Source organism: Scyliorhinus canicula, chromosome 4 (assembly GCF_902713615.1).
Source record: "Scyliorhinus canicula chromosome 4, sScyCan1.1, whole genome shotgun sequence".
NCBI lineage: Eukaryota > Metazoa > Chordata > Chondrichthyes > Carcharhiniformes > Scyliorhinidae > Scyliorhinus > Scyliorhinus canicula.
The window spans coordinates 57,795,141-57,822,476 of record NC_052149.1 but is presented as its reverse complement, the minus strand read 5'-3'; the positions used below and the strand labels follow the sequence as shown (position 1 = coordinate 57,822,476).

General features: G+C 44.4%; 1 protein-coding gene across 1 annotated transcript in view; it reads right to left on the bottom strand.

Annotated features, from left to right (window-relative positions):
* Positions 1-23,753, bottom strand: part of LOC119964610 (metalloprotease TIKI2-like) — a 499,632-nt gene extending 475,879 nt beyond the window's left edge. The window contains exons 1-2 of the mRNA XM_038794309.1: positions 23,230-23,753; positions 21,734-22,294 (exon numbers count right to left, since the gene is read on the bottom strand). Of these exons, the coding sequence (XP_038650237.1) occupies positions 21,734-22,294; positions 23,230-23,352 (684 nt within the window). The 5' untranslated portion in view covers positions 23,353-23,753. The remainder of the gene's footprint in view (positions 1-21,733; positions 22,295-23,229) is intronic.
* Positions 23,754-27,336: the final 3,583 nt, after the last annotated feature.

The window sequence follows — 27,336 nt, the reverse complement described above, 5'->3', positions numbered from 1 at the left end:
GATAGTAAGTGTGCATCCCATTCTGTTTATAGAGGTAAAAAAAATAAAGCTAATATTTTGCATATGTGTGAATGACATAGTCGAAAATGCAGCACAAGATATTACATGCAAAGGGAGTCTTTTAAAGGCAAGAAAATCAATTAAAACTCAATCTTATATCACTCCTGAACGTCAAGACCCAGTGGGCATTTTATTCTGCTGATATTGTTCCCGTGAATATTATTCAGCTAAAATTGGTTTGCATTTAAATTATTCACATGTGACATAAAAGAAATGTGCAAACCATGAACAGGTGAGTTAAAGAATTTTCTGAGCTGGCTGGGACTGCGGCTGTTACACAGCACCTTTGGCAACAATGCTGCAGAATGGCAAAAACGGACAACTTTACAGGAGTGGTCTCAGCACAAACTGCAATAAGGCATCAATTATTTTTGCCCACATTAAGCTGGTCAATTTTGTTTATTTTTTACAGAAATGGTCTTGAAGTTAATTTCTCTCTTGGCCATTCAATCTCTTCACTTCCTTTCTTCCCTCAATCTTGAGGGTGTTCAGTGAGACATTGAGCTTGTTTATTTTTTGGGTGTGATAACTTTCCTTCGAGCTCCAGGATGGCACCTGTGACACCAGCAGGTGAATTAATTTCATATTGCTGCAGACTTCAGTGTGCATACACTGAATATGCATTGGGGTATCATGCAACACTGAATGGTGTCAGTGTTATCATTTTTTAGAGTTCAATGCTTCATAATAATCATCTTTATTAGTGTCACAAGTAGGCTTATATTAACACTGCAACAAAGTTCCTGTGAAAATCCCCTAGTCGCCACACTCCGGCACCTGTTCAGGTACACTGAGGGAGAATTCAGAATGTCTAAATCATCTAACAAGCACGTCTTTCGGGACTGGTGGGAGGAAACCGGAGCACCCGGAGGAAACCCACGCAGACACGGGGAGAATGTGCAGACTACACACAGACAGTGATCTGAGCCGGAAATCGAACCCGAGTCCCTGGCGCTGTGAAGCAACAGTGCTAACCACAATGCTACTGTGCCGCCCATACAGCCAAGCCACCACCCTCCTTTCACCTTGCGACGCTGTGCACACATTTAGTAGCTGACAGGATATCCCAACAATGCTATTTAAAGGGGTCATCAACTACTCACAGGGTAGCTGCTGGTGGTTATTCTGGTTGTTGCCATGATTGTACAGGTATTTGGTGTTTCTATAGTTTGTTTCACCTTGCAATAGACTAGAGAGAGTGATGTGCACAAACCAATCGATCCTATACTTGGGTGCACTAATAGGCATTCCCGTTGGAATGCAGCATGTCATGCAGAATGATCAACGGCTAGGCAGAGCAGATGCCTTCCTTTTCCTTTGCAGAGTCAGGACATTGCTTCTCCACATGACAAACAGTGCAGCATCTGAAAATCTCCACAATTGTCCTCGTCTTCATTCTTTCCCAAGTCAGATTTTCTTTAAGCACAATTCCCAGCACCTGCTCCAACCACAGTGTACCTCCCCTTTCAGGAGTGCAGGACACCTTTAAGTGGTGCGAACCACACCCAATATTTCCCCAATATGATACATCCAGCTGATGAGCAGTATGGTCACACCGGTAGGATGTAGAGATCATAGAAATAAGCAGTCAGTTTGAAGTTGGCATGTTGCCCACATTGTAACCAACAGGTACAGGTTAACTACACATTACCATCTCCATTTTCAGGGACTATTGAATGTAACCCCTTATTATTTATGGTTGGGCTGTTTGTCCGAATAGCTGTTTTATATTTGAACACAAACCTAATGACAGGATCATCCAATAGCCAATCATGCACTAGCTAGCAATCAAGTCGGAACAGTGGTGGGTTTTTCTTCCTTCCCCCAACCCAGAAGCAGGGAGAATAAACTGTAGCATTCCTACTGTAATTCAGCCCAGACCAGGAATCATGTCTGGAATCTTCCAGATGTTTATGTTTCTGCACCTCGTACACCATATTTACTCATCGAGGCATCAGAGTGTTAATTCAATTTCCCCCTGTTGAAAAGGGATTAGCCATCTTCTCAATATCGCGATTAGTAACACTCAGCACAGCGAAGGACTGGTGAGCTGACCTCTGTGCATATGTCTAAAACACACGTATGTGGAAGCCAATTAATGCTTCCTCAACAGTACTGCAAACAGTCTGTGTAGCTGCACCTCAACAATGACACTGCTGCACAAATACTGTCAGATGCAGTTTAAAATAAAAGCTGTTCGCTGAGTTATCAGCATTACTGCTGCTTCCTAATGTACATGCTCTGCGCTTAGAGTGAAGTGATATCATTGTACATGGATCTAATGACAGGTAAGTGCATTATACGACTCACTAGGAGACAAGCTTTACAGTTCTCATAGTTTGAACTTAAATGAGAATTCCACATGGCTGAGAAAAAGATAAGCAAAGGATGTAGCACAAAAAGTGCGACAGCAAACACCATTTTAAAAGGTTTTAACCTCCATTCATTACAAATTGCTAACACATGTTTCACAAGGTTCTTTTACAAACTGGTTCGCGCTCTGCACTAAACAACTTTGCTGCACTCTTCTCAATTATACTGATTTAGTAACTTCACTGCAATGAACATGCATTTATAAAAGTATTGCACCTTGCTATCAAACAACTGTTGCTTATAATAGAGCAATTCGGCTCTGTTAAACAGTTAAGTGCTGGTTTATAACACACTTCAAATGAAGTATTACCAACTGAGAGAAGAAAACTCCAAAGATCAGAAAGCACATTTAATGAAAACACGGATGTGTCTTTCTATTAAAATCATGCTGCCAGGTCACTGAACCCTCAAGAATTACAGTGATTGTAACAATGTGCTCTTGCATTGTAATTTTTGGAGTCTTTCTTCCGGTAATAGACTATATCCTGCTTCCAGCCTATATAGAGTGTAGCTAAGCTCAGGCAATTGGATGTGGGGTTTCTAATATCTAATAAATGTCAAAGGAGTGCACATAAAAAGCATTTTTTTAATCAATGAAGCAAAAGCCAGAGCATCTGGAAGTTCTTTCAATGGAGAGAAACATACTATTTTTTTTTTAAAAGCATCTGAGGGGTAGAGACATTATTAAAAATCACTTCAAAATCAGCAATTGGCACAATAAGATTGTCAAAATAAATTTCCAGTCAAATTATGAAAGGAAAGAGCCGATTGTTGAGATGGCTTCTTAAAATTACTTTATATGTCCACTAAGATGTGAACTAACTTGTTGTCCAATAATACATTTGCCGACATTGTTAGACTAGTTGGGCAAGATGATTTCAGTGAGGTTTGTACAAGCTGTGGTGGAGTGGACTCAGAATTGCTCTTCATTTTAATCCTAGAAACAAATCAAGCTCAATGATAATTTCTCAAAAGTATGGTTCAATCAATCGTTAGAATGAACACTTCAGGGACTAGAGCAAGGTGAGATTCCAAATTCCTTACTCGATAAGCACCTTGTGCAAATACATTGCCCTTGTGGCAATAAGACATGATCACACTGGGACCTGGAGGAGCTGAGCTGCAGAATCAGTTGCCTATTTGGAACTGATAAAAGATTGAAATTGAAAGGAATCATAGTTGAGGTTATAGCATTTATGTTCTGTGCAGTCAGTCACAGGAGGGGGTCAAGCAACTGTAGAATTATTAACATCCCAATACTGTATTCGTTCACAGAAATACTGACAAAATATATCCATTTTAGATGTCAAACATTTGATTTAACTATTTTTCAACTCCAAATTACCATAAAAAGTTACTGTCCCCGATAACAACCTGCTTGACTCATATTGTACAGAAATCTTGACCAAAGTATTACTTCGTAACACAACTCCAAACGAAAACCTGCTTTTTCCCAACTAATTGAATCAGATATTAAAAGTGAATTGATTAATGCCAAAGTTAAAGTAATATCTTTAGGAAAATCAAGCCCGTAATCAAGTTAAGCCTTGTAGAAATAGCAGAACACCATCGGAATTTTGGTTATTTTATGGGAGTATTTTTAAAGCTTTTCATAAATAAATTCAGAGTACCCAATTCTTTTTTTTCCAATTAAGGGGCAAGTTAGCATGGCCAATCCACCTTCCCTGCACATCATTGGGTTGTGGGGTTAAGAGCAATGCAGAAAAGGGGAGGATGTGCAAACTCCACACGGCAGTGACCCCGGGTCAGGATCGAACCCGGGTCCTCAGTGCCATAAGGCAGCAGTGCCAACCACTGCGCCACCGTGTCGCCCCCTTTTTTTTTTTAATTTAGAGTACCCAATTATTTTTTCCAATTAAGGGGCAATTTAGAGTGGCCAATCTACCCATCCTGCACATCTTTGGGTTGTGGGGTGAAACCCACGCAGACACGGGGAGAATGTGCAAACTCCACACGGACAGTGACCCAGGGCCGGGATTCGAACCCAGGTCCTCAGCGCCGTAGGCAGCAATGCTAACCACTGTGCCACCATGCTGCCCCGTCGCCCCCTTTGTGAAGGCTAATTATTCAGTTCTTCTGTCAGATTGTCTACATTTTCTGTAGTTTGTCTCCACGTTTCTCCTTAACTCTAAACCCCAGCCTTACTCTCGTTTTGTTATTATTCCTCTGCAAAGTGCTACTGACAGGTGCATTCCAGTTCTGAATTTCCAATAATTAATTGGCATTGGTAAGTCTAATGTGCTACATTCTTATTAAATTTTAAACGTTAAGTACAAAGCTGGGTCTACTTTGTTTTTCTATCTACATTTCACCAAAATTAACGAACAGAGAAAATAGAGCCTGCGATTTTCACATGAAAACACAAGTGTTCCTCAGTTACTCACTTAATAAAAATTTGCAAAGTAAATATGTTTAGTTAATTAATTGCATTCTTCTTATAAAGACCAGCATGGTACCGAACTTGAACTTGTTTTGTACAAAGTAGATTCTTACTCGGTGCTGGCTGTAGATTCTGTTTAGACAGAATTGCACAATGAAGGATGGGTAGAATTTTCTATTTTTAACCGTAGTTTATAATAATCTTGATGCAACCATAAAATTTACTGGCAAACCAGTCATATGTTTACGAGTATTCAGCTGGATCAGTCAGTTATTACCAATATGAATGCCCGTCTCTGCACCCAAGCTAGGCCCCAGTCCTAAGTAGCCTTGAGTTGGCAGACCTCCTTCAGTTTTAATAGCAGACATCAATCACATGCAGCAATGAGTTGGTTTGCATGATTCAAAAAGCCTATTTAATGGCTTCATTGTTTTCAACATTTTTTAAAGTTTATATTTTCTCCCCTTTCCCGGCACCAACTCATGCGTCAGTACAATTTACACAAGTGTCGGCCATTTTTTGTGTTTAAGTCAAGGCAGCGAAGGTTGAATCAGGAGGGAGAAGCCACATCCTGCTTCCACCTGACAGCCACACATTCATACCTAGAATAAGTCACTTGATAGGATTAAGAATATAAATATTTGGCTGATTTATTTTCCCCTCTGTATATCAAGTGCACCCAGATCAACTGTAGCACTCTTATTGCTATCCTAGCTGAGCACAGCAAACTCAGCATAGACCTTGCATCCACACTGGAACCTACTTGCTCAGAATATTCCATTCCAAACTAGGTAGCAAATGTTCTGACTGAGGTTTTGGGGAAGCTATCAGCCCTGCTGATAGATGCTAATTAAGGCCGGCCAGGCAATATATTAGCAAAAATAAAAATTTTTTAAAACTCAGCAGGTCAGGCATCATCAGTGGAAATAGAAAACTAGTTAATATTTCGAGTCCAATATGACGCTTCCCTGGAACGGAAGAAATGTGATGGAATGTGCTGTTCCTCCAGCTTGCGAACACATAGCACCTCATATGGGCACTTCCAATGAGGCACTTTCCAGCTTTCTGGAATCAACATTGAGTTTGAAAACTTCAGGCCATGAAATCTGTCCTCCCGTTTGAACTTTTGTTTCCCAAGTGCCAGTCTGTATCTTGTTCTTATTGTTTTGTTTTTACCAATTGAGCTGACCTTTATTCTGCTTTTTACACCTACTCTGGACCAATGCTTTTTTCTTTCCTACAACCACTATCATGCCCTTTGTTCCATAACATCTTTGGTATTTAATCTCCCCTGTCTTCTAACCCTAACTTTCCCTTTTGTTCCTCCTGAATACGCCCCCCCCCCCCTCCCCCCCCACACACACACCCACCCCGCCACCTTTTTCAACAGAATAAAACACATCACATTTCTACCTCTCTTCCGTTACAAACCAGAGTCACATTGGACTTGAAATGTTCATTCTGTTTCACTGGCCACAAGTGCTGCCAGAGATGCTGAGTTTTTCTGGGAGGGTTTGTTTTTACTTCAGAGTTCCAGCAACTGCAACATTTTATTTTTATTTCAGTACATTAGAGCATTAGGTTTCAGTTTCCTTTGTTTTTCCGCAAGGTGCAATTATGTTAAAGTGTTAGGAACCTTGTTTATTTCACCATGAGAATTTTGAGGTGTGATCAAGCATGTCTTTTAAAATTATAGATAACAGATCAGCATCACGGAAACCGACATTTATTAGACACAGAATCAAATTAAATAGGTAGCTTATGTGTGTCTACGAGTTTTAAATGCATGCTGGGAGGGAAAATATTCAACTTGGGACAGAATTTGAGGGTTTTCTTGTCAAGCAAAAAATATTCTTGTCTTTGATCGAAAGAGAAACCATATTAAACTGGAAGTCCCATCTGAACTACTCTAAGGTACTGTAGAGGTTGCGTAATGTAAAGTGTGCCATAAGTCTATTGAAGTGGAATTGAGGAAAATCCGTCATTTTAAAGTGTCATGTTAACAACTGGATAAGAGTTCTTTTTTTAAATGTTAAACAGGAGGTCATGACCAGTTCAACAAATAAGACTTACTGGTAAAGTCAAACAGATCTCTCATGAATGAGAACCATGAGCGAATTATGCTGAACATTCAAGGCTTCGTAAGGACTCATCATTGGCAGAAATAAGTTTTCCAACAGAAGCTTGTGTTATGATAACACTGGACTGTGAAAACAATGTTCTACCAATGGCAGACCACACCTGTGGAGTATTTATTCGATATGCACGGGACAGTAATCAATCATTCTTTAGTAAGTTCTGCATGTAAACAGGAAGCAGACACGTTACTGTATAGGGAGGCTGATGGAATTCGCTGGAACGGTGTCCATCTCAAGTAAAATCAAAATACCGCGGATGCTGGAAATCTGAAGTGAGAACAAAATAATGCTGCAAAATCTCAGGAGGTCAGACAGCATCTGTTGAGAGGAAGTTCACAATATCATAAGTATGTGCAGAGTTGAAGAAAATTATAATAAACTCAATAGCAAAATCATAACCGTGCAGTGCAGAAATGAAATGAAATGAAATGAAAGAACCCTTTTGCCCACTGAGTCTGCACTAACCCTCCGAAAGTGCACTTTACCCAGGCACCCACCCTATCCCCTGCAATCCCACCTAACCCACAGATCCCTGGGCACTAAGGGGCAATTTAGCATGCCGAATCCACCTAACCTGCACATCTTTGGACATGGGGAGAAACCGGAGCACCTGGTTGAAACCAATGCAGACACGGAGACAAAGTGCATACTTCACAGAGAGTCACTCGAGGCCAGAATTGAACCCAGGTCCCTGACACTATGAGGCAGCAGTGCCAACCACTGTTCCATTAGCACTGTTGCCTCACAACACCATGGATCCGGATTGGATTTTGCCCCTTAGTGACTGTCTGCGTGGAGTTTGCACGTTCTCCCTGTGTCTGCGTAGGTTTCCTCCAGGTGCTTTGGATTCCTCCCACAGACCAAAGATGTGGATTGGCCTTGATAAATTGCCCCTCAGTGTCCAAAGATGTACAATTGGGTGGGGTTATGTGGATTATGGGGGAAATGGGCCTAGGAAGGGTGCTTTTTCAGAGGGTCGATGAAAACTTAATGGACCAAATGGCTTCCTTCTGCACTGTCAGGATTCTATTTAATGGATCACCAACATCTCATGCTTGTTGCTGATTCCTTGGTGTTTTTGTTCACAACTTTTTTTCTGATGAGCCCATTTTAATTAATATATATTAAATAACTTGGAGTATGATTTGTAACTTAATGTAGAGATGGGCAGCCAAGCAGCGAATTCCATCAGTCTCTCTTAACAGCTTTGTGCCTGCTTCGCACTTACACATAGATCTGATCAAAGGTCCTCAGCCTGAAATGTTTATTATTGTAGAGTATAGAGATCGGTGGGCAGTATTTTCATCACTGTAGGCAATGAAAAATGATGGATTCACATCGGTTTTGGTATCTCTCCCTCATTTCCACCCTTGCTGTAAAATTCGCATTTTGAGCATGATGCAGAACAGAACTGCAATGACACTGTGAGGACCGGCAACTCTTTGACCACAAATGACATATACAATGTTGGCAGGGCTGGGCTTGTGCAGCAATGGATTGTTCAAGGGGCGCCAATTGCCACCACTTCTGCTAAGATTTTGTGCAAGACCTTTCTCTATCCCATTTCTTTGCTTTCAACAGTTGGGAATAAAATCTTGATCCCAACCAGAACTTTAACCTGGTCTGTAAAATCAGAAAAATTGGAAGTTAAAGAGATTCTGCTCTATCAGACTGTGGTCCTGCTACATGTTCTGGTGGTATAAGTGAATGATAATGATTAATTGCCCCCGTGTGTAACAGAGCAGTGAAGTCAGTTAATGTTCCAGCGAATAATGGTCCCTTAAGAGCACCACGAAAGACTGGCTAACTGGCCACTGACCTCATTGATGTTTGGCGATCTTGCTATGTATAAGATGGCTGCCATGTTTGTTTATACAGCAGTTACCACGTCATAGGGATTCACTGTAGGAAGCAGTCTGTAATGTTTCTGAGAGATGTGATGAGGCGCTTACTTAACTGCAATGTCTTTCAGCTCGGCTCACTGCCCCGTTGCTTTTAATGATTAAAAACAGCTGATCAGCTAATCAGTTCTTCTCAATTATAAAACCTGAATAATGGTACACAGGTTGTTAGAGTTTGTCGTAACATTGAAAGCACAAGCCTTTCTGGCTGTTTTCTACCTGCTGCTTTGTAATCCTGTTTGAGACCAGTTCTTCCTCTGTGTGCTTTCTGATAAGTAGTTGGCTAAAAGCCCTTTCCCATACAAAGAATATAAATGTGACTGTTGATCTAATGGTAACTGAAAAATATCAGGCATTTTAAACAGAAACCACAAAATACTTAATATCCCAGTTCTTTGAAGGACTCGCTGTAAGGCTTCACAGCTATACATTATACGTACCTGGCAAAACTCATTTTATTTTAGAAAGTCATGGGCAGGTTGGTTTTAAGACACAAACAGCATGGACTAAAACAGATATCCACAATATCCTCCCCTCGTTTAATATTCTAGTGCTGTTTAATATATTGCCACCCACTCACAAAATGCCCACACTATTCTCCATGGGCCGGATTCACCAATTGCTGACGCTTTGCCTTTCAACCCCGAAATTGGGCGCGGCGCTGTTTTTACGATGCTTTGCCCCCTCAAAAACAGCATACTCGAGGAGTATGGCACACGCCATTGGGACGCCCTTAGGAGGTCACCTGAGACCCTCCCCCTATGCTCCGCCCCCAATGGTCCGACTTCCCAACGGCGTCGGTCACGTGTCCCCTCAACTTTCGTAAACCTGGCATGGCGGCTGCGGACGGTGTCCAGTGCCGCCACAGTTAGGGGGGGGGGGAGGGATTGGCAGCCGTTCTGCTGGCAGGGGGGCTTTGGCGGGGGCTGGGGGGACTGGCATGGGGGTGGTTCGGGGGTGGGGAGGGTGTTTACAGGGGGACAGCTTTTGGCAGGCTGAGTCCGCGCATGGCCACCGCGATGTTGTACGGCGCGGCCGCCACAGGTTGCCGCTGTGCGCATGCGTGGCCACCGACCCGCCCATTCTGCGTCCGTATCGGCTGGTAAAGCCGGCTTTATGTGGCGCAGCTGCTAGCCCCCCACCAGACAGAGCATCGGTGCGGGGGGGGGGGGGGGGGGGGGGGGGGGGGGGCGGCACAACTTTTTCATCGTAAGACCACATGCATCTTCGGACATAGCCACAGAATCAGAGAATCCAGCCCCATATTTTAATTAGTCTTTGATTAATTGGGAAAAGACATGTATAATCTGTGGTATACCCCAAATTCGGTAATGTAGAGTCTATCCTCTTCTTGGTATTACTAGGTATTAATATCAATACATGGATCATACATCGAGCTTGTAAAGCATACATAACAAATAGCACCCAAAATACTCTGCGAACAAATATATGCATTAAAACTATAGATATAAGGGAGTTCAAGGCTGAAATTTAATCTGGAGGGTCGGATGATGGTTATAAACTTTGGATTGTCCTGCCTATTCCTGCATTACGTTACAAATCATACAGATCAAGTTATCTATCTCTCTCTCTATATCTATCTATCTATTTGTTTATGTATTTAGTTATGTATTTATTTTCTAGTTTATTTACTTATTTATTCGGGACAATTTAGTGTGGCCAATCCACCTAAACTGCCCATCTTTGAGTTGTGGGGGTGAGACCCACGCAAACACAGAGAGAATATGCAAACTCCACATGGACAGTGGCCTGGGGCAGGGGTCAAACCGGGGGCCTCGGCGCCGTGAGGCAGCAGTGCTAACCATTGTGCCGCCATGCCCCCCCTCCCCCAGATCAAGTTGTCTAATATCTGCCACATACATTAATAAAATGAGCTCATCACAAAAAAAGTTAAGAACAACAATATTAAGGAATCAGCAACAAGCATGTGGGATGTCTGCAATATAACTTCCAGCCAGTATTCCTCAGGATGCAGTTAGTACATGAGGTTACACGTTCTTTCATATGTGGTTTCAGTTAGTCGCAGATATTAGAAAACAAGATGCACTCAAAACGTCGAAAGTTCATTATTGAGTATATTACCATTTCTCTTAAATGCTGCATATTTTTGTCTCACTCTTTTATAGGTCAAACTTCTTTTTGAAATACGTTAGTTGGACAAGAACGATATGTACATTTTTTGCCAATAGCCCTCAGGTGTTCATGGCAACAACTCTATCAGACTGGAACATTTTGTAGCCAAACCGCTGGAGCTAATAAAAAAATTCAAAGAACCCTCAAACTTCATTCAGGAAGCTGGCAAGGATCAGTCTTCCTGTCAGGCTGTTCAAGCCACAAACTAACCCATGAGTCCAAACAGTCACACCCACTTGCAGAATCGGGTACAATTTACTAATCGTTCCTCTTTCTAAATTAAATTGGAGCTTTACTTCACATTTACTTTGAGTGATGCCACAGGGGACCACTGGTTACAGTTAATGCGAATCTCCACTCCAAAACCACATCAGACTCTAAATGCAGCACGACACGGCAAGTTAGTGAATTTTCTGACTGTCAGAGTGAAGAACACTCGCACCTGGCTTTGATTTGCCTGGTGTCTACAGCTATCGTTCACTGAGTGCGAGGATATCAACCTGCAAACAGATCCTTAATGAGGGTGAGGGCAAGAGAAAATGTAACGTTACATTTCTGAACTAAAAATCATCTGAACCAATTCTGGAGAGAGGTTTACATTCCTCCGATCAGTCATAGCTCTGGAACTTCCTCCTTCATTCCCACTCAGCTGCGAGTGTTCTTAAAAAAGACTTTCGGGAACAGGAAAAGGTTCACCACTTTCAAAAAATTAACACCACCATATCTACGTTATCCTTCAATCTCTCTCTTTCCAGGAGTAGGTTTGAGTGTCTCTTGAACGTAGTTATAGTGCGAACCTTACCTTCCTTCAGTAATGGTTATTGTGATATCACTTCTTACAATAAATAACTGTCTATCATTGGCATTAAGTTCAGCAACTTAAAAGAAACCATATGTTCATATTATGTAGTGTTAGTAACACTAACCCAGGACTAACTTCAGTGAAAGGTGAAATTTTAATATTGATCCTATCTCAACCTAGGATCCCACAAAAGTTTACATTTCCAGTCCATTGAAAACAAAATGCAACAGGGTCCACCACAGGACATGATGCAGAAGAGTTTGAGATTTTCTTTGTTGATTATGTCTCTGTAAAGTACCTTGGGACAGTCTTTCCCATTACAGACAGTTTATAAATATAAGTTCCTGCTATTGAAAGGTTGGGCTTCAAATGTGACAAAACAAACCTCAATAGTAACATAACAAGAATAAATAACCTGGATGGATAGCAGGGCAACTATGATCCGGGAAACTTTTCCAATTAAGGGGTAACTTAGTGTGGCCAATCCACCTACCCTGCACATCTTTGGGTTGTGGGGGCGAAACCCACACAAGCACGGGGAGAATATGTAAACTCCACACGGACAGTGACCCAGTATCGAACCTGGGACCTCAGCGCCGTGAGGCTGCAGTGCTACCCACTGCGCCACCGTGCTGCCCTGGGAAATTTTCTGATGACCCAACTGGCTAAATGCATCCTGTTGTATGGCAAATTTGTCCCTTCCATGAGGAGGTCACTAACTACCTGTGCCTCTGCATTAAGGGGAAAAAGAATTTAGTCGGTTTTGCCAATTCAGGATACTGGTTGAAAAAGAATTGAACATGACAGTGGTGTTTCTATGCTTAAAGAAATCCACCAATACTGACTCAGCAGGGCCATATGTGAAGAATGGGCACAGAGTCAGGTTCTAGAGAGCTAATAATACTTGTGCAGTCATAATGTTTTTGATTTCTACTCATTTAATTGAAATGCCCTTAAGCACTATACTTGCGCACAATAAATGAAGTGTGCCTGCAGCCCAAGGATTTCTTGTTGCAAATTGGTCATCATTTCTCTTTTAATAAAATGAAATTACTACCAACATTTATTTGCCGTAAAATAAATTACTTGACCAAGCTCTATTTTCAGGATGTCCTCAGTAGCTTGATCAAAAGGAAAGGCAAGGTTTCAAGTTTTTTTCCCCTTTTTCTAATCAGCTCTTAACAGGAAACAATAAAGTTCTATCCTGATCAATAATTTTAGGCAAAACAGAGCTTCTTGCGATTAATAGACTTGCAGCCTATAGTCAGATAATAGGCACATCTGACCCCCTGGCGTTCCCAGGTATTAGGGATGGCATCAAGCAGTGTGGCTCTTGTCAAGATTGCAAACCATGGCACTTGGTTCACTCCTCCCTTCTTCCAAGTCTAAAGTTTTGCATAGTGGAAGTGACCTTATAAAGATGTATTGGTGTTTGCTGTAACTTCTTAATTTCATTTGCCCTAATTACTATTGCGCCCATGGAGCTCAGCCCCTACTTCATTGGAGGTCGTTTGAATAAGTGCCAAAGCCAAGAGATTGGAATACCTCTCTTAAAACTGGATGAGGATGTGTTAGATTATGTAATTTCTCACAAGGTGAATTTTACCTTGAAGAGTGATTATTATAGAAAGCTTCAATTATGTCACTCTGCATCAACTCCATGAACAATGGTACCAGGCTACAGGCAATGCTGATATCCGTTTTGATCTGGGTTCTCCCAGGGGACAAATGAATCTACTTTTATGTTACTTTTCTATTGAACGGGAAGTTCCAGTCACACTGAAGAACTGTGGGGCAGTGTGCTGGTGATTACGCAGATTAAAATTCATGAAATATAACCCAGTCAGGCAACTGGAGAACTACACACCAGTTTTCAGTCTGAGCCTGACACTTTGAAAAAACATGAAAGATTCCACCCATTGAGATAGAAATGGGGGAAAAAGAGATCTTCATTGCCTCAAACTTCCTCAGTGAATTATGCTCATTTAAAGAATAATGCAAAGCAATAAGTCATTTACAAAACCATGAATTTTGGAAATGCTGGGTCTTTGCTGAGCTAATTGATCTCAGCAAAGGTGGAGGTGAATTGCTGCAATAGCAATAGTATCCCATGACTAAATCGGGAAAAATTCTGCTCCTGATTGCTATCCAATGACTCCTGCTGGAACATGTGCTTGTATAGAACAAGATTGTTCTCTCATGTGATCACCTCCCCATGTCAAACAGCCTACCAACATTCATTAAAGACCGAACTTACATTTATATAGGGCTGGATTCTCTGTTTCGTGACACTGGAAGCATGATTCGCGATCGGACGGAGAATCTAGCGTTAGGCAAAAAGCAGGATAGCGCCCGGTGTCAAAACAGGATTGGTGCCATTCCAGTTCCCCAGTCCCCCCCCCCCCCCCCCCCCCCCCCCGGGTATGAGTTTCATGCCCCGCGCCAGAGATGGACACAAATGAGTCATTGAGACCCAATTGCATCCTATTAATGGACCTTGCATCATATTCTCCAAGCCTATCTTTATCCTCTGGACCGGGAATCACATGGGTGAGAATTGGTGCAGGTATTTACAAACATGGCCCTGACGTGTAGGACCTCGCAGTGGGCCAAGGGGGTAACTCTTTAAGGGAGTTGTCCCCAAAGTCCATTGGAGGGTCACCCTCCCCCCACAATGCAAATTCTGTCCACCCCACCCCGACCACACACCCCCATTGGCCGCAAACCAGAGACCTCCACCAACAAAGAGAATCCCCAATTAAAGAGACCTCCATAAGAGAGATCCCTGCCTGTAAGCCCCCATGGGAGAGACCCCTTCCTAGAAGCTAAAGAGCAGTCCAGACAGAGGCACTAAAAAAAATCATGCAGAAGTATTTCTCAAAGAATATAGTCGGATGCAAAAAAGTTTGATTATTAATTCTAACATAACAGTCTTTCACAGGAGTTTGGGAACCATGCCACTCTGTCATTTCAGAAATGTCCAGTTTTTGGACAAATTTGGACAGCTGAATTTTGGTTGTCCAGCCTGTACTATTACCTTGATCAAATAGGAGGGTAGATGCTGCAAATGTCACCCTCACATGAACAGTTTTCTCTATAATGAACATGTTTGCACTATAATTGGTATTTTTACCAGAGTGGAGAGAAAGTGTGTAAAGTGTAAAACCTTCCAGCCCACAACCAATATATTGGCATCTTAGGTATCGGCATCAGTTCTGCCGCACAAGTTTAACAACTTGGATCCAAAAGTGCCTACTGAGGTTATAACTTTCAGAGGACACTTTTCCTCACCAGCGGCAATCTGTCTCAGCTCAATAAACAGTCTGTCTCAGCTCAAATATTACAAATCAGCTTAATAACACAGTTCTATCAGTAGTCAGCAATATTGCTGACGGACTCATTAATACGGTAACTGCAGTAACATATAGGGCAGCACACCAAGCCCAGGACATAACTCACATCCTGCATTCCATCCTTCTCCTCACTCTATGAAACATGGTATAAAATCACCAGGAAGGTACCTTACCAAGACTGAGATTTAAAGTAACATTGCAAAACATTTGAAAAAAATGTGCTGAAAATTAAGCTGTAAAGCATGCTTGTGCATTGACAAGGGGCAGCAGGGTAGCATGGTGGTTAGCATAAATGCTTCACAGCTCCAGGGTCCCAGGTTCGATTCCCGGCTGGGTCACTGTCTGTGTGGAATCTGCACGTCCTCCCCCTGTGTGCGTGGGTTTCCTCCGGGTGCTCCGGTTTCCTCCCACAGTCCAAAGATGTGCGGGTTAGGTGGATTGGCCATGCTAAATTGCCCGTAGTGTCCTAATAAAAATAAGGTTAAGGGGGGGTTGTTGGGTTACAGGTATAGGGTGGATACGTGGGTTTGAGTAGGGTGATCATGGCTCGGCACAACATTGAGGGCCGAAGGGCCTGTTCTGTGCTGTACTGTTCTATGTTCTATGAGGCAGTTATAATCTAAACAATGTTGGATATTTTCACTGCGATCACAGGAACACCCTTTTGGATGCCGTGAAATTGTGATAAGACATTATATAAATGCAAGTTCTGTCATTAATGAATGTTGGCAAGCTGCTTGATATGAGAAGATGATCACATGAAAGAACAATCTTGTTCTATACAAGCACATGTAGCAGCAGGAGTCATTGGATAGCAATCAGGAGCAGAGGTTTTCCTTTTTTTCTTAATTTAGAGTACCCAATTCATTTCTTCCAATTAAGGGGCAATTTAGCATGGCCAATCCACCTAACCTGCACATCTTCGGGTTGTGGGGGTGAGACCCACCCAGACACAAGAAGAATGTGCAAACTCCACACAGACAGTGACCCGAGGCCGGGATCAAACCTGGGTCCTTAGCACCATCGGCAGCAATGCTAACCACTGAAATGAAATGAAATGAAAATCGCTTATTGTCACGAGTAGGCTTCAATGAAGTTTCTGTGAAAGGCCCCTAGTCGCCACATTCCAGCACCTGTTCGGGGAGGCAGGTACGGGAATTGAACCGTGCTGCTGGCCTGCCTTGGTCTGCTTTAAAAGCCAGCGATTTAGCCCAGTGTGCTAAACTACGCCACCATGCTGCCCTAGAGGTTTTCCTTTTTTAGTCATAAGGTGCTATTGCTATTGCAGCAAGTTACCACCACCTCAGCTGAGATCAGTTAGCTCAGCAAAGATCCAGCATTTCCAAAATGCTTATTGATTTGCATTGTTCTTTAAATGAGCATAATTCACTGAGTACATGTAGAAGCAATGAGGATCTCTTCCTCTCTCATTTCTATCTCAATGGGTGGAATTTTATCATATTTTTCCAAAGTGTCATGCTCAGACTGAAAACTGGCATGTAGCTCTCCAGCTGCACAGGCCAGTTTTCTCTCCAGGTCTTGAACCTCAACAAAAGAAAAATATTGGGCTGGATTCTCCCAAAATGGGACTATGCCCCCACGCCGGCGTAAAGACGCTGGCGTTTTACTCTGAAAATTCCTGCAAAAAAGTGGAGCCGATTCAATGACCTGCATGGGGCTAGCAGGGACCCAATAATAATAATAATCACTTATTATCATAAGTTGGCTTCAATGAAATTACTGTGAAAAGCCTCTAGTCGCCACATTCCGGCACCTGCTCGGGGAGGCCGGTACGGGAATTGAAACCGTGCTGCTGGCCTGGTTCTGCATTTCAAGCCAGCTGTTCAGCCCACTGAGCTAAACCCAGAGTGATTCATGCAGCTTCAGCTGTAGATATATGCACTTCCGGTTTTGATTCCGCGCATGCGCACGGTGATGGCCTCCAGCGGCCGCACTGAACGCCATGGCGGACTCAGACCGTGGAGGTAGACACATTAGAGCCTCCCAATCGCCCACGCACCGATCTGTCTCGTGACCGTCTATAAGGCTCGCCCCCCCCCCCCCCCCCCCCCCATGGTGTCAGGTCCCCCTGCCCTCCACCAGGGTGGACATGGACTGAGTCTGCAGCCGCCACGTGAGCATCCCGACCGGCAACAGCAGGCTAGTTCCACGTCGTCGGGAACTCGGCATGTCGGGAGTGGAGGATCACTGGGCTGGCCTCTGGCAATGGGCCCCCAGCCGCGCAGAGTACCCTGTGATCACGCTGATTCTCGGGTCCCGGAGAATCACCGGACTGGCGCCAATCCCGATTTCGGTGTGAAATTGGATTCTCTGTCCCCGCACCGAATGGGATTTCGGAGTGGGGCTGTGGAGAATCCAGTCCATTGTGTGACTGTGGTTTACACCATCACTCTGGTGAAGCGAGGCCTGATACAGTCGGCACCTGGTTCCACGGAGATTGGGGCAGCAACTTTAAAGGGCACACCGATCAGAACGGAGGTGTGAATTTGCACCCCTCCCTCCACCACAGATGTATCTCCCCCTCCCCCGTCCCGACAATCATCGGGGACGTCCACCACTGAGGAAGTACCATCGGCGTTCCCTCTCCTCAGTGGCTGCTCCACCCCATGCCTGTAAACTCACTGCCCGCTCTCCCCCAAGACACATAAATGGAAATGCTCCCCCTCCCCTGGGGCTCCCACAGGGCCCGTCCCTGGCATTGCCCCCTGTGGAGGCAACCTGACAATTTTAACTTGTGCCAGGGGTCAGTGCCTTGCAAGTCCTTCCCTGACCCCGCAGACTATACTTACCTTTGCCCCCTCGAGGGATCTCCTCGACTGAGTCATGTTTTTAAAAAACTGTTGAAAACCTCGCCAATGTGAGCGGAGATCATGTGATGGGGAGGCTCCAAAATAATATTAAAAGTTATTATTATTTATTTAAATGAGGTTCCCGTTCATTGTGGGCATGTACTTTGTGACGTCGCTGATGAGGGGTGGCAAAAATCGGGAAACGTGACTTCTCCGGAGAGAATCGCGTTTCCTGATTCTGTCCACATTTTCAGCAGCGTTGCCATTCTCTCTGACGATGATCACTGGCTGAAAATCACCCCCACTGAAATACAAGCAATTTAATCCTTTCTGCCCAGTGAATTCTTCTCTCCCTCTGTCCCATTATATCTGTAAATTACATGCATTAAAACAATCCTGCAAAATCAATAAATGTTACATAAAATCATGAGCTTGATTGATTGATATTTATTGTCACATGTAAGCTGAGTGTAATTCAGGTACCGTACTTGGAGGCCACTTGCCTTGTGGTTCAGTCTACATGAATTGTATTATGCGCTTATTAATAGAATACTTCTACGCATCTGTGGAGTGCATTGCATTGGGCCTTTTTACTGTTATAGGTCCTAAATAAATTGCAATTGCTGATTGGAACAAATGTTTTTTTAAGTTGCATTTTGTAACATATTTTCAGTTCTATATTTCCAGGATACTCTCTGGTCTAGAATATTAATGGACATCTGCTTCGCGATTGTAAATGCCAAGTACATCACACTAACCAAAACTGCTATTCCCTTTTTTATAAAAGTTTGTTTGTGATCTTTGTAAAGTGTCTTTTGCACTGATATCATTCCTCGGTGTCTTTAACAGCAAGTACTGCCATTACTGTCTGTATTGCTTCCCTCCTATGTAAATGTTTAAGCTCCTCTGACTACCTGTCATTAGCACATCATTCTTTCATTATGCCTCCCTCATCCTCCTCCTGCTGCTAATACAATCACATCATTCTACACATCCAGACCAGCTAGGGGTTCCTGCCTTTGCAGGAGGTGGAGTAAGAGAGCTAACAAGCAGGTGAGCTGGCTTAACATCAGTTGAGGACAATGTAAAGAGCAGCAGGTGAGATCTGGGAAGATCCTTTGCAAGAGTCACACCTGGTTTAAAAGGCACAGCCATTAAAATAAAACTGACACATGAAAATTACACAAGAACACTTCATTAAAATTCAGTCTAACAATCCAACAGATTTACAAGATAAATGAGATCAAAGCTAAATCTATGTGTTAATTCTTATTGAAAAGTCAATTTTGCTCCTGCATATCAAATGGAAATAAATTATTATTTTCAACACAAACTATATCAAGTTCCAGTCAAACACTGAGCAATGCTATTCATTTGATTGCTGCATTAACCTTGTAGTTTATGTACATTATTTGTGTTTCTTTGTGTTTAGATTGTATAGTTACTTGGTCAAAATGGAGACAAAAGCTCCACAACAGGCAGATTCTGACAAACAAGTATAGAAAGGTAATTTAGACCCAAAACACTTTCTCTGTTTCTCTCTCTACAGATGCTGCCATACCGGCTGAGTTTTCCAGCATTTTTTGTTTTTATTTCAAATTTCCAGCATCCGCTGCATTTTGCTTTTACTTGACTCACTTTACTGTCCTCATGCCAGCATTTGTTCAAATCCAAGGTTTGCAACCATCTCATCAAACAGCCTTACAGCATGCAACAGCAGGAGAGACATTTTTACAGCTTTAAGATGATTGTACAGTTTACTCCCTTTAACTCCATCATTTTCTTCTGCCAAACAATTTGAAGTATTCAATTGTTTGAATTTTACAAGTTAAACAAAACAGAACAGAAGACCTTCTGCGCATAAAGATTGAAATGAATAGATAATTCAAATAAAATGACTGAGTGACTAAGTCCATTAAATTTGTTTTAAAATGTTAAAGGCAGAAATAATTTAGATTACACCAAACATTAGCATTAAATATCAAGTTACTGTAAGAACCGTACCAAGTTAAACATCAGACTTTGATGGGAGCACAACTTGAGGGGCCGGGGAGGAGGGGGGGGATTGTATTTTGGGCCAGCCTCCAGCTTGGACTCCCAGGAGTGAGTCTCTCCCCTACTCACACCACCCAGCCAAATGTCTCTGATGCTGTACATTTCCTTGCTGTGGTGGAACAGAAAAGCAGCAGTCATGCAGAAGACCATCATTCATTGGTGGGTCTTGGCAACATGGTTAAGCCCAAACTTTTTTTTAAAATTTAGAGTGCCAGATTATTTTTTTCCAATTGAGGGGCCAATTTAGCATGGCCAATCCACCTAACCAGCACATCTTTGGGTTCTGGGGATGAAACCCACGCAAACACGAGGAGAATGTCCAAACTCCACACAGAGTCACCCGGGGCCAGGATTTGAACCCGGGTCCTCAGCGCCGTAGTCCCAGTGCTAACCACTGCGCCACGTGCCACCCGAATGGTTCAGCCCAAACTTGCCTTTATCCAAAACCCTCAAAAGGGCACTGTAACCAGTTAAAACACCCTTATTGTTGACCCAGGATGCTGGGAGTTGCATTTTGGATCTTCTTGGTCTGGCTTGCTCAGAATAAAGAGACCGAAATGTACCTCTGAGAGACTTTGGGGAAAAGGCAAGATACTGGCCTGTTTTTATCACAGGGAAAGTATTCATTTTTCGACTTTCATTTCGTGGGCCATGCATATTTTTGTGATTTAAAACCAGCAACTTCAAAAAGGCAACAAACAAAAAGAGTAATTAATGTGTGAACACATTATTGGCTGGGCTGGGCATGTGCCGTGTGGATGTGACAGCTTCAGCAACTGAGGTCCTTTTTAAAGACTGGGGAGAGGACAGTGAGATAACAACACGGCGCCCCGAATAACTCTGAAAGAAAAAGTTCCAACTACAGCAAAGTAATTAAGAGGTGTTGATCGGAGGTGTTTGCTGAGCTGAAATCTTCCCTCTCAGATTGGAGCATCTAATTTCAGCCGAGTTCAGAAGTCATTTTATGAAGCCTCGGACCGAATTCGCTCCGAGATATAGATCCTCCTTTTCTCCAGCTTGCTGCTATGCTCAGAAATTCAAAGCGACAGAACCTACTCAGATGTTTCTGTTTCTCTATCTTTCCAGAATATCGAAGTTATAAGTGTGAAACATCAATCGTGCGTGCTGTTATATATAGAAAACCCCCTCACTATTTAATCGAAAAACCACTAGAATGCAACGAACATCTTTATCCAGTCATAACTTGAAACGGTTGCAATGAACTGCTTAGCATCGCGGATGGTCTAGCAGCAATACACACATTCTGCCTTAAACATAAACGCTGTCGTTTGTCCGACCATCTAAAAAAACACCGACATAAATATGAACGTGGCTCAAGATGTGGAACCCCCTTTAGACATACAGTGAAAAGTGAGCAGGGATGTCTCAGCCGCTGTGATTTGAAATTCCTACACAGGAAACATCCAGCTCGGGGACCAGGAATGAGGTTACCCGGGGTGACCTCGCATACTTTTTTTTTAACAAAGGAGACAAACTCCAACTTTTCTTTTCACCATTTGGTGCTCGAAATCTTTCTTTTTTAACCCACAACCCGTCCGAAATAGCATCTGTAAAGCAGCCTAGAACCAAACTCCTGCAGCGTCCCACACTTACTCAGAGGAATTGGATTGCGCTGCATTTAGCACCAGGCTTTGGAAAGTGAATCCTTTCTTCCCGCCCTCTCACCTGGGAGAAGTTGAGGCCATTTAATGGATGGCACTGCTCCTCGACTCGCTCCACCGCCCCGGTCCGTTTCTTCATCCTGTCAGCCTCCTGGGCCAGGTAGAGGTCGAGTACCGGGACCCCCCTGGATCGAATATCAGCCTCTGTCAGCGAGTTCACCATCAGCATCACCCACACTGGCCTCTTCCTCTCCCAGTTGCCGGCGATGGCGTTGAACAGGTAATCCGCGTACAGCCCCTTGCCCCTCTGGTCGGGAGTCATCCACAGGGGCATCATCACCTTCACATACTCCAGATGCCTCTTCAGTCTCCTGTACAGCTCTCTGGGGAGGACATCCTGAAGGTTCTCCCCATGAGGCAGCATCTGACAGCTGGTCAGGGCGGAGATGGTGTACGGGTCGGTCAAATCCAGCTCAAAGTACACGCTGTTACTGTGCTGGAAAGCCCGTTTGCAATTGTCCGCCACGAAATCCCACACCCTGGTGTAGGGGACGTGAATGGTCCCGAACAGATAAGCCGGAGGGTCTCGCCGGATGGTCCAGAGGAAAGAGTTCATTTCTCCTTGCTGCCGTTCGGTGAAGAAGAAACAACAACAAAAAAGACAGAATTTAATATCAGCTGGCAAAAGCAACGAAAATAAGTGCAAAAAATCAATTGGGAGCCGTTTCAAGTTTAACATTGAAGGGAAATACTTCGATATGTGGACAAGCCACTCAAGGTGCACATTGAAGTTTTATTGAAGTAAGCGCGGTGGACAGACTTCATGCAGAATGACACATGCTATAAAGAGGAATCACTGGGACTGAGGTGTTCAGGGTGAGGGGGGGGGGGGAACTGGGACTGAGGTGTTCAGGGTGAGGGGAGTCTGGGACTGAGGTGTTCAGGGTAGGGGGGGGGGGAGAAACTGGGACTGAGGTGTTCAGGGTGAGGGGAGACTGGGACTGAGGTGTTCAGGGTGAGGGGAGACTGGGACTGAGGTGTTCAGGGGGAGACTGGGACTGAGGTGTTCAGGGTGAGGGGAGACTGGGACTGAGGTGTTCAGGGTGAGGGGGGAGACTGGGACTGAGGTGTTCAGGGTGAGGGGAGACTGGGACTGAGGTGTTCAGGGTGAGGGGAGACTGGGACCGAGGTGTTCAGGGTGAGGGGAGACTGGGACTGAGGTGTTCAGGGTGAGGGGGGAGACTGGGACTGAGGTGTTCAGGGTGAGGGGAGACTGGGACTGAGGTGTTCAGGGTGAGGGGAGACTGGGACTGAGGTGTTCAGGGTGAGGGGAGACTGGGACTGAGGTGTTCAGGGTGAGAGAGGGGTGGGGGGGGGGGGGGGGTGGAGAGAGGCAGTCACATCGCCCAGATTTTTATTTCAATTGAAAAGTTGATGCATATCAGAAGAGTTGAGTGAAAAGGGCGCTGGGGAAGAGAGTGGGGGAGCGAGCAGGGTTCTGGGGGTCTGGGGCTGCAGCAGGGACATGGAAACAGAGAGAACACAAACAAAGTAACTCACCGACTTGGGAAGTTCACACTGCCCCGTGTCCCGCAAATTATTCTCTTTGGAAGTCACGCTTTGTACAACTATACTCACAACAACCCACAACAGCCCGGCGTTAGCCTGCATCGTGCCTTCCATCCAACTTCAGGTTGTTTTGCTGTTGTTGTTGTTGCCGGGGTTGTCCCTTCCAGATAAAGGTATACACTGCGAGCCGGTTAAACCCGCGCAAAGTCCAGCCAGTCAGATGGCAAGATCAGAAAGCCCCTGGATGTGGGGAGCTGAACGCCACAAGCCGCCATACTGCCCCAAGGAGCATGGACGATCCTCTCTCCCCCACTCCCCCCCCTCACACGGAAGGTTGCCTTTATTGAGTTGAGGTGCTCGTGATGGGAGAGGAAAGGGTTTTTAAAAGCATCTCCTCCGGGCCCTCCCCCGCGATCGCACATGAGGATGCCGGGCTCAGCCGCTTCCACTTGCTGCTGCCTCTTATTTGAACAAGCAGGGGAAGGCGGGTACTGCTGCTCGGCATGTCAGCATGTCACCACTTCAGGGGCTCACACTCTGCTCTCTTGCAAAACTTCCAAACTGCACGGGCTGTGGGAAGGGGAAGAAGAAACTTTTTTTTTGAAATGTCAGGAGCTCTTCCAGCGGCAGCCCGAAGGTGGCGCCATACACGCCAAAAGTCAGGATCTTGTTCGAGGTGAAAGGCTCCCCCCAGTCCTGGTCCTCTCCCTCAGCTCCTGCACCTTACTGGAAAGAGCCTTTCTAGCTATCAGAACCTCCCAGTCATACCTTTTCATCTTACAAACAGACGGCGAGAGCCAGGCGGGATGGAAGGTCGTATCAAAAAGCTGCTGAGGCAGTTTAATACAGTAAGAAGTCTTACAACACCAGGTTAAAGTCCAACATATTTGTTTCAAACACTAGTGAATGGTCATTCACCTGAGGAAGGAGCAGTGCTCCGAAAGCTAGTGTTTGAAACAAACCTGTTGGACTTTAACCTGGTGTTGTAAGACTTCTTACTGTGCTCACCCCAGTCCAACGCCGGCATCTCCACATCGAGGCAGTTTAAATGAGCACATCGATCAAGTCAATCCTTAAACTGAGGGTTTGGGCTAAATATGTAATAGGGAACTAGACAACTGTTTATGTTGCTGTTTCCCCTCCACACCAAGCACCTATACACTCACCAAAGACAGACATAGACACCACAGTTTATCATCGGCTCCTATCTGCCCACTCAGCCTCCAGCCAGCTGAGAAGAGTATTTGAGGACCAGGACCTCAAAGCCAGGGCTAAGGTCATGGTTTATCAGGCAGCAATGATCCTTGTGCTTCTTTATGCGTCAAGGGCTTAGACCACCTCCAACGGACAGCTCCAAACATTGGAGAAGTGCTGCCAGCAGAGGTCTCACAAGGTCCTCCAAACCCAGTGGCAAAAGAGACAGTCCCAACAGCAACATCTTCCCACAAACCAACTTGCCAAGCATTGAGGTGCTAATCCCTCAAAACCAACTCCACTTGGCGGGTCATGTTGTTCATATGCCTACCGCCAGACCTAGCAAAGCAACAGTTCTATTCAGAACTTGGTCATCGCATGGGACTCCTGGGAGGGCAGTGGAAACGACCGAGGGACATCCTTAAAGCATCCCCGAGGTGGTCAAGCAACCCCACTGGCTCATGACAGTCCCAGGTTTCTAACCAACCAAAATGGAGAAAGTTCATTTTGGAAGCTCTGAACACATCGAGAAGTCTTGTCAGGAATGTATGGAGGCAAAGTCAAGACAGCCGAGGGAGCGCACAACCTGCAATCTGTCCATCTGCCCACCCCTCCAAGGACTGTATGCCCCACATGTAGCAGTGTCTTCAGATTGCACATAACGGCCATGACAAAACTCAGCAAACTGGAGTGGAAGTAAGTCTTCCTCGATGCCAAGGGAGGAATTACCTGCCATCTCTCCTCAATCTCTTATATTTAATCTTATAACTGTCATTTTTGACCCCCTCAATAACTGGGAACACTGTTTCCATTTGATTTCATCCCTTGAGATTTTATTTTTTAATAAATTTAGAGTGCTCAATTATTTTTTTCCCAGCAAAGGGGCAATTTAGCGCGGCCAATCCACCTAACCTGCACACCTTTGTGTTGTGGGGGTGAAACCCTTGCAAACACAGGGAGAATGTGCAAACTCCACGTGGATAGTGACCCAGGGCCAGGATTGAACCCAGGACCTCGGCACCGCATGGCAGCAGTGCTAACCACCGTGCCACCTTGCTGTCCCCTCCCTTGAGGATTTTAAGGATTTTTCTCAAATTGCTCCTAATTCTTGATTTTGTTTTATTTGATAGGGGGGATCGGAGACCCCCAGGTGCTTTCTCTCTGGACATCGTAGTACCCTGGCACTGCTGGGAACGCGCGGCCAAGGCTGCACATCGCCCCATTTTCTGAACCCTTGAGTGCAGTGAGAGATCGGGCGCCATTTTTAAATGGCATCCCGATCTCTGGAGCCCCTGATGCAACCCCAACCCAGCCCTAACTCACTATGACGGGTTCACTTCACACCCACACAGGGAAGCCCTGCCTGATTAGCGCATGCGTAAAATGCCAGTTTGGCACTTTGGCAGTACCAACCTGGCACCATGGCAGTGCCCCTGCCAGCTGGCAGGCCCATCCTGGCACCCTGGCAGTGTCAGGCTGGCACATAGATCCAGAGTGCCCGGGTGGCACCAGCAATGCCAGAGTACTACGTTGTCCAGAGAGAAAGCACCTGGGGGTCTCCGATCCCCTGGGAGACTCCCTTGAGTGCTGTTCCATCTGGTCCTCATTTGTTGAGACCAACAGTGAACGGCACTTGCCCAAGGTCTCTGGAGCCAATTCTCCTTGAATTTAACAATAGTACCTCCCCATGCCACTTCATTCAGAAGCCAGTATCATGTAGGGCTGCACTTGAAAACAGTAACAAATTGTTGAATGCTGCATGTGAGTTTTACATATGCCATGTAATACCAGTCACCTTAGGAAATGGTAAATGCTAATGAAACCTTTTTAATTATATAAGAACAACTTGTCACCAAAGTACCGTTAGCGGTCACATGTGAATCATGTAACTAGCTACTACACTGCCCCTGGCACTCTTTGTCCATTCACCTTGCACAAAAAAGCAAATTGAAAATACAACCTGATTAACACTGTGGCTGCCTTTGACTCAGAAGTAGCACAGTAAGGAAAATCTGTAATTTCTTTAAAATGTGAAATCTGTGATTGTTTTTACGAATGTCTGAGGACTTTTAAAAGTTTGCATCAATTGTAAATGAATCGGGGCAACACAGCACAGTGGCACAGTGGTTAGTACTGCTGCCTCATGGTGCCGAGGACCTGGGTTCGATCCTGGCCCCAGGTCAGTGTCCGTGTGGAGTTTGCACATTCTCCCCTTGTCTGCGTGGGTCTCACCCCCACAACCCAAAGGTATGCAGGGTTGATGGATTGGCCACACTAAAAATTGCCCCTTAATTGGAAAAAAATAATTGGGTACTCTAAATTTAAAAATATATACATATAAGAATCTCTAGTCATTAAGTGGTGAGATTAGATCTAAATTAAAATCACAGGGTACATTCTGGGATTAAGGAAAGATCACTCAAAGACAGAACTAGAATTTCTGCTCTTGTATAGCCTATTCAACAGTTGTGTTATGTGGGGGTGGTTCTGCTGCCAACTAGCCAAATCAAAAGACATGGGAACATGGCAAATTGAGTAAAGAATTAGCATGGAAGAAGCAAGTCATTTACTGGCTTTCCAAAACAAGTTTGAAACTCTGGTTAATATCTTTTTTTCAGTCATGGCCAATTTAACAGTTCTAAAGAGATCAGAGTTATCAGATGGAGGTTCAAAGACCGTTGTATGTGTGCAATTATTGATCAATCATTACCATACTCAGCTGTGGTCCTTGAACCATGGATCATTGATGCAATAACTGTACTAGATGGTTGGAACAATCCTGAGCAACATTTAGCAGGGGTTACCTCCCACATTCTCTCTCTCACATTCATTTGTTAAGACTTCTCATCTCCTGCCTTTTTCTTTCCAATCTCCCATTGCCCTTTTTTTTTATGTCTTCATCGC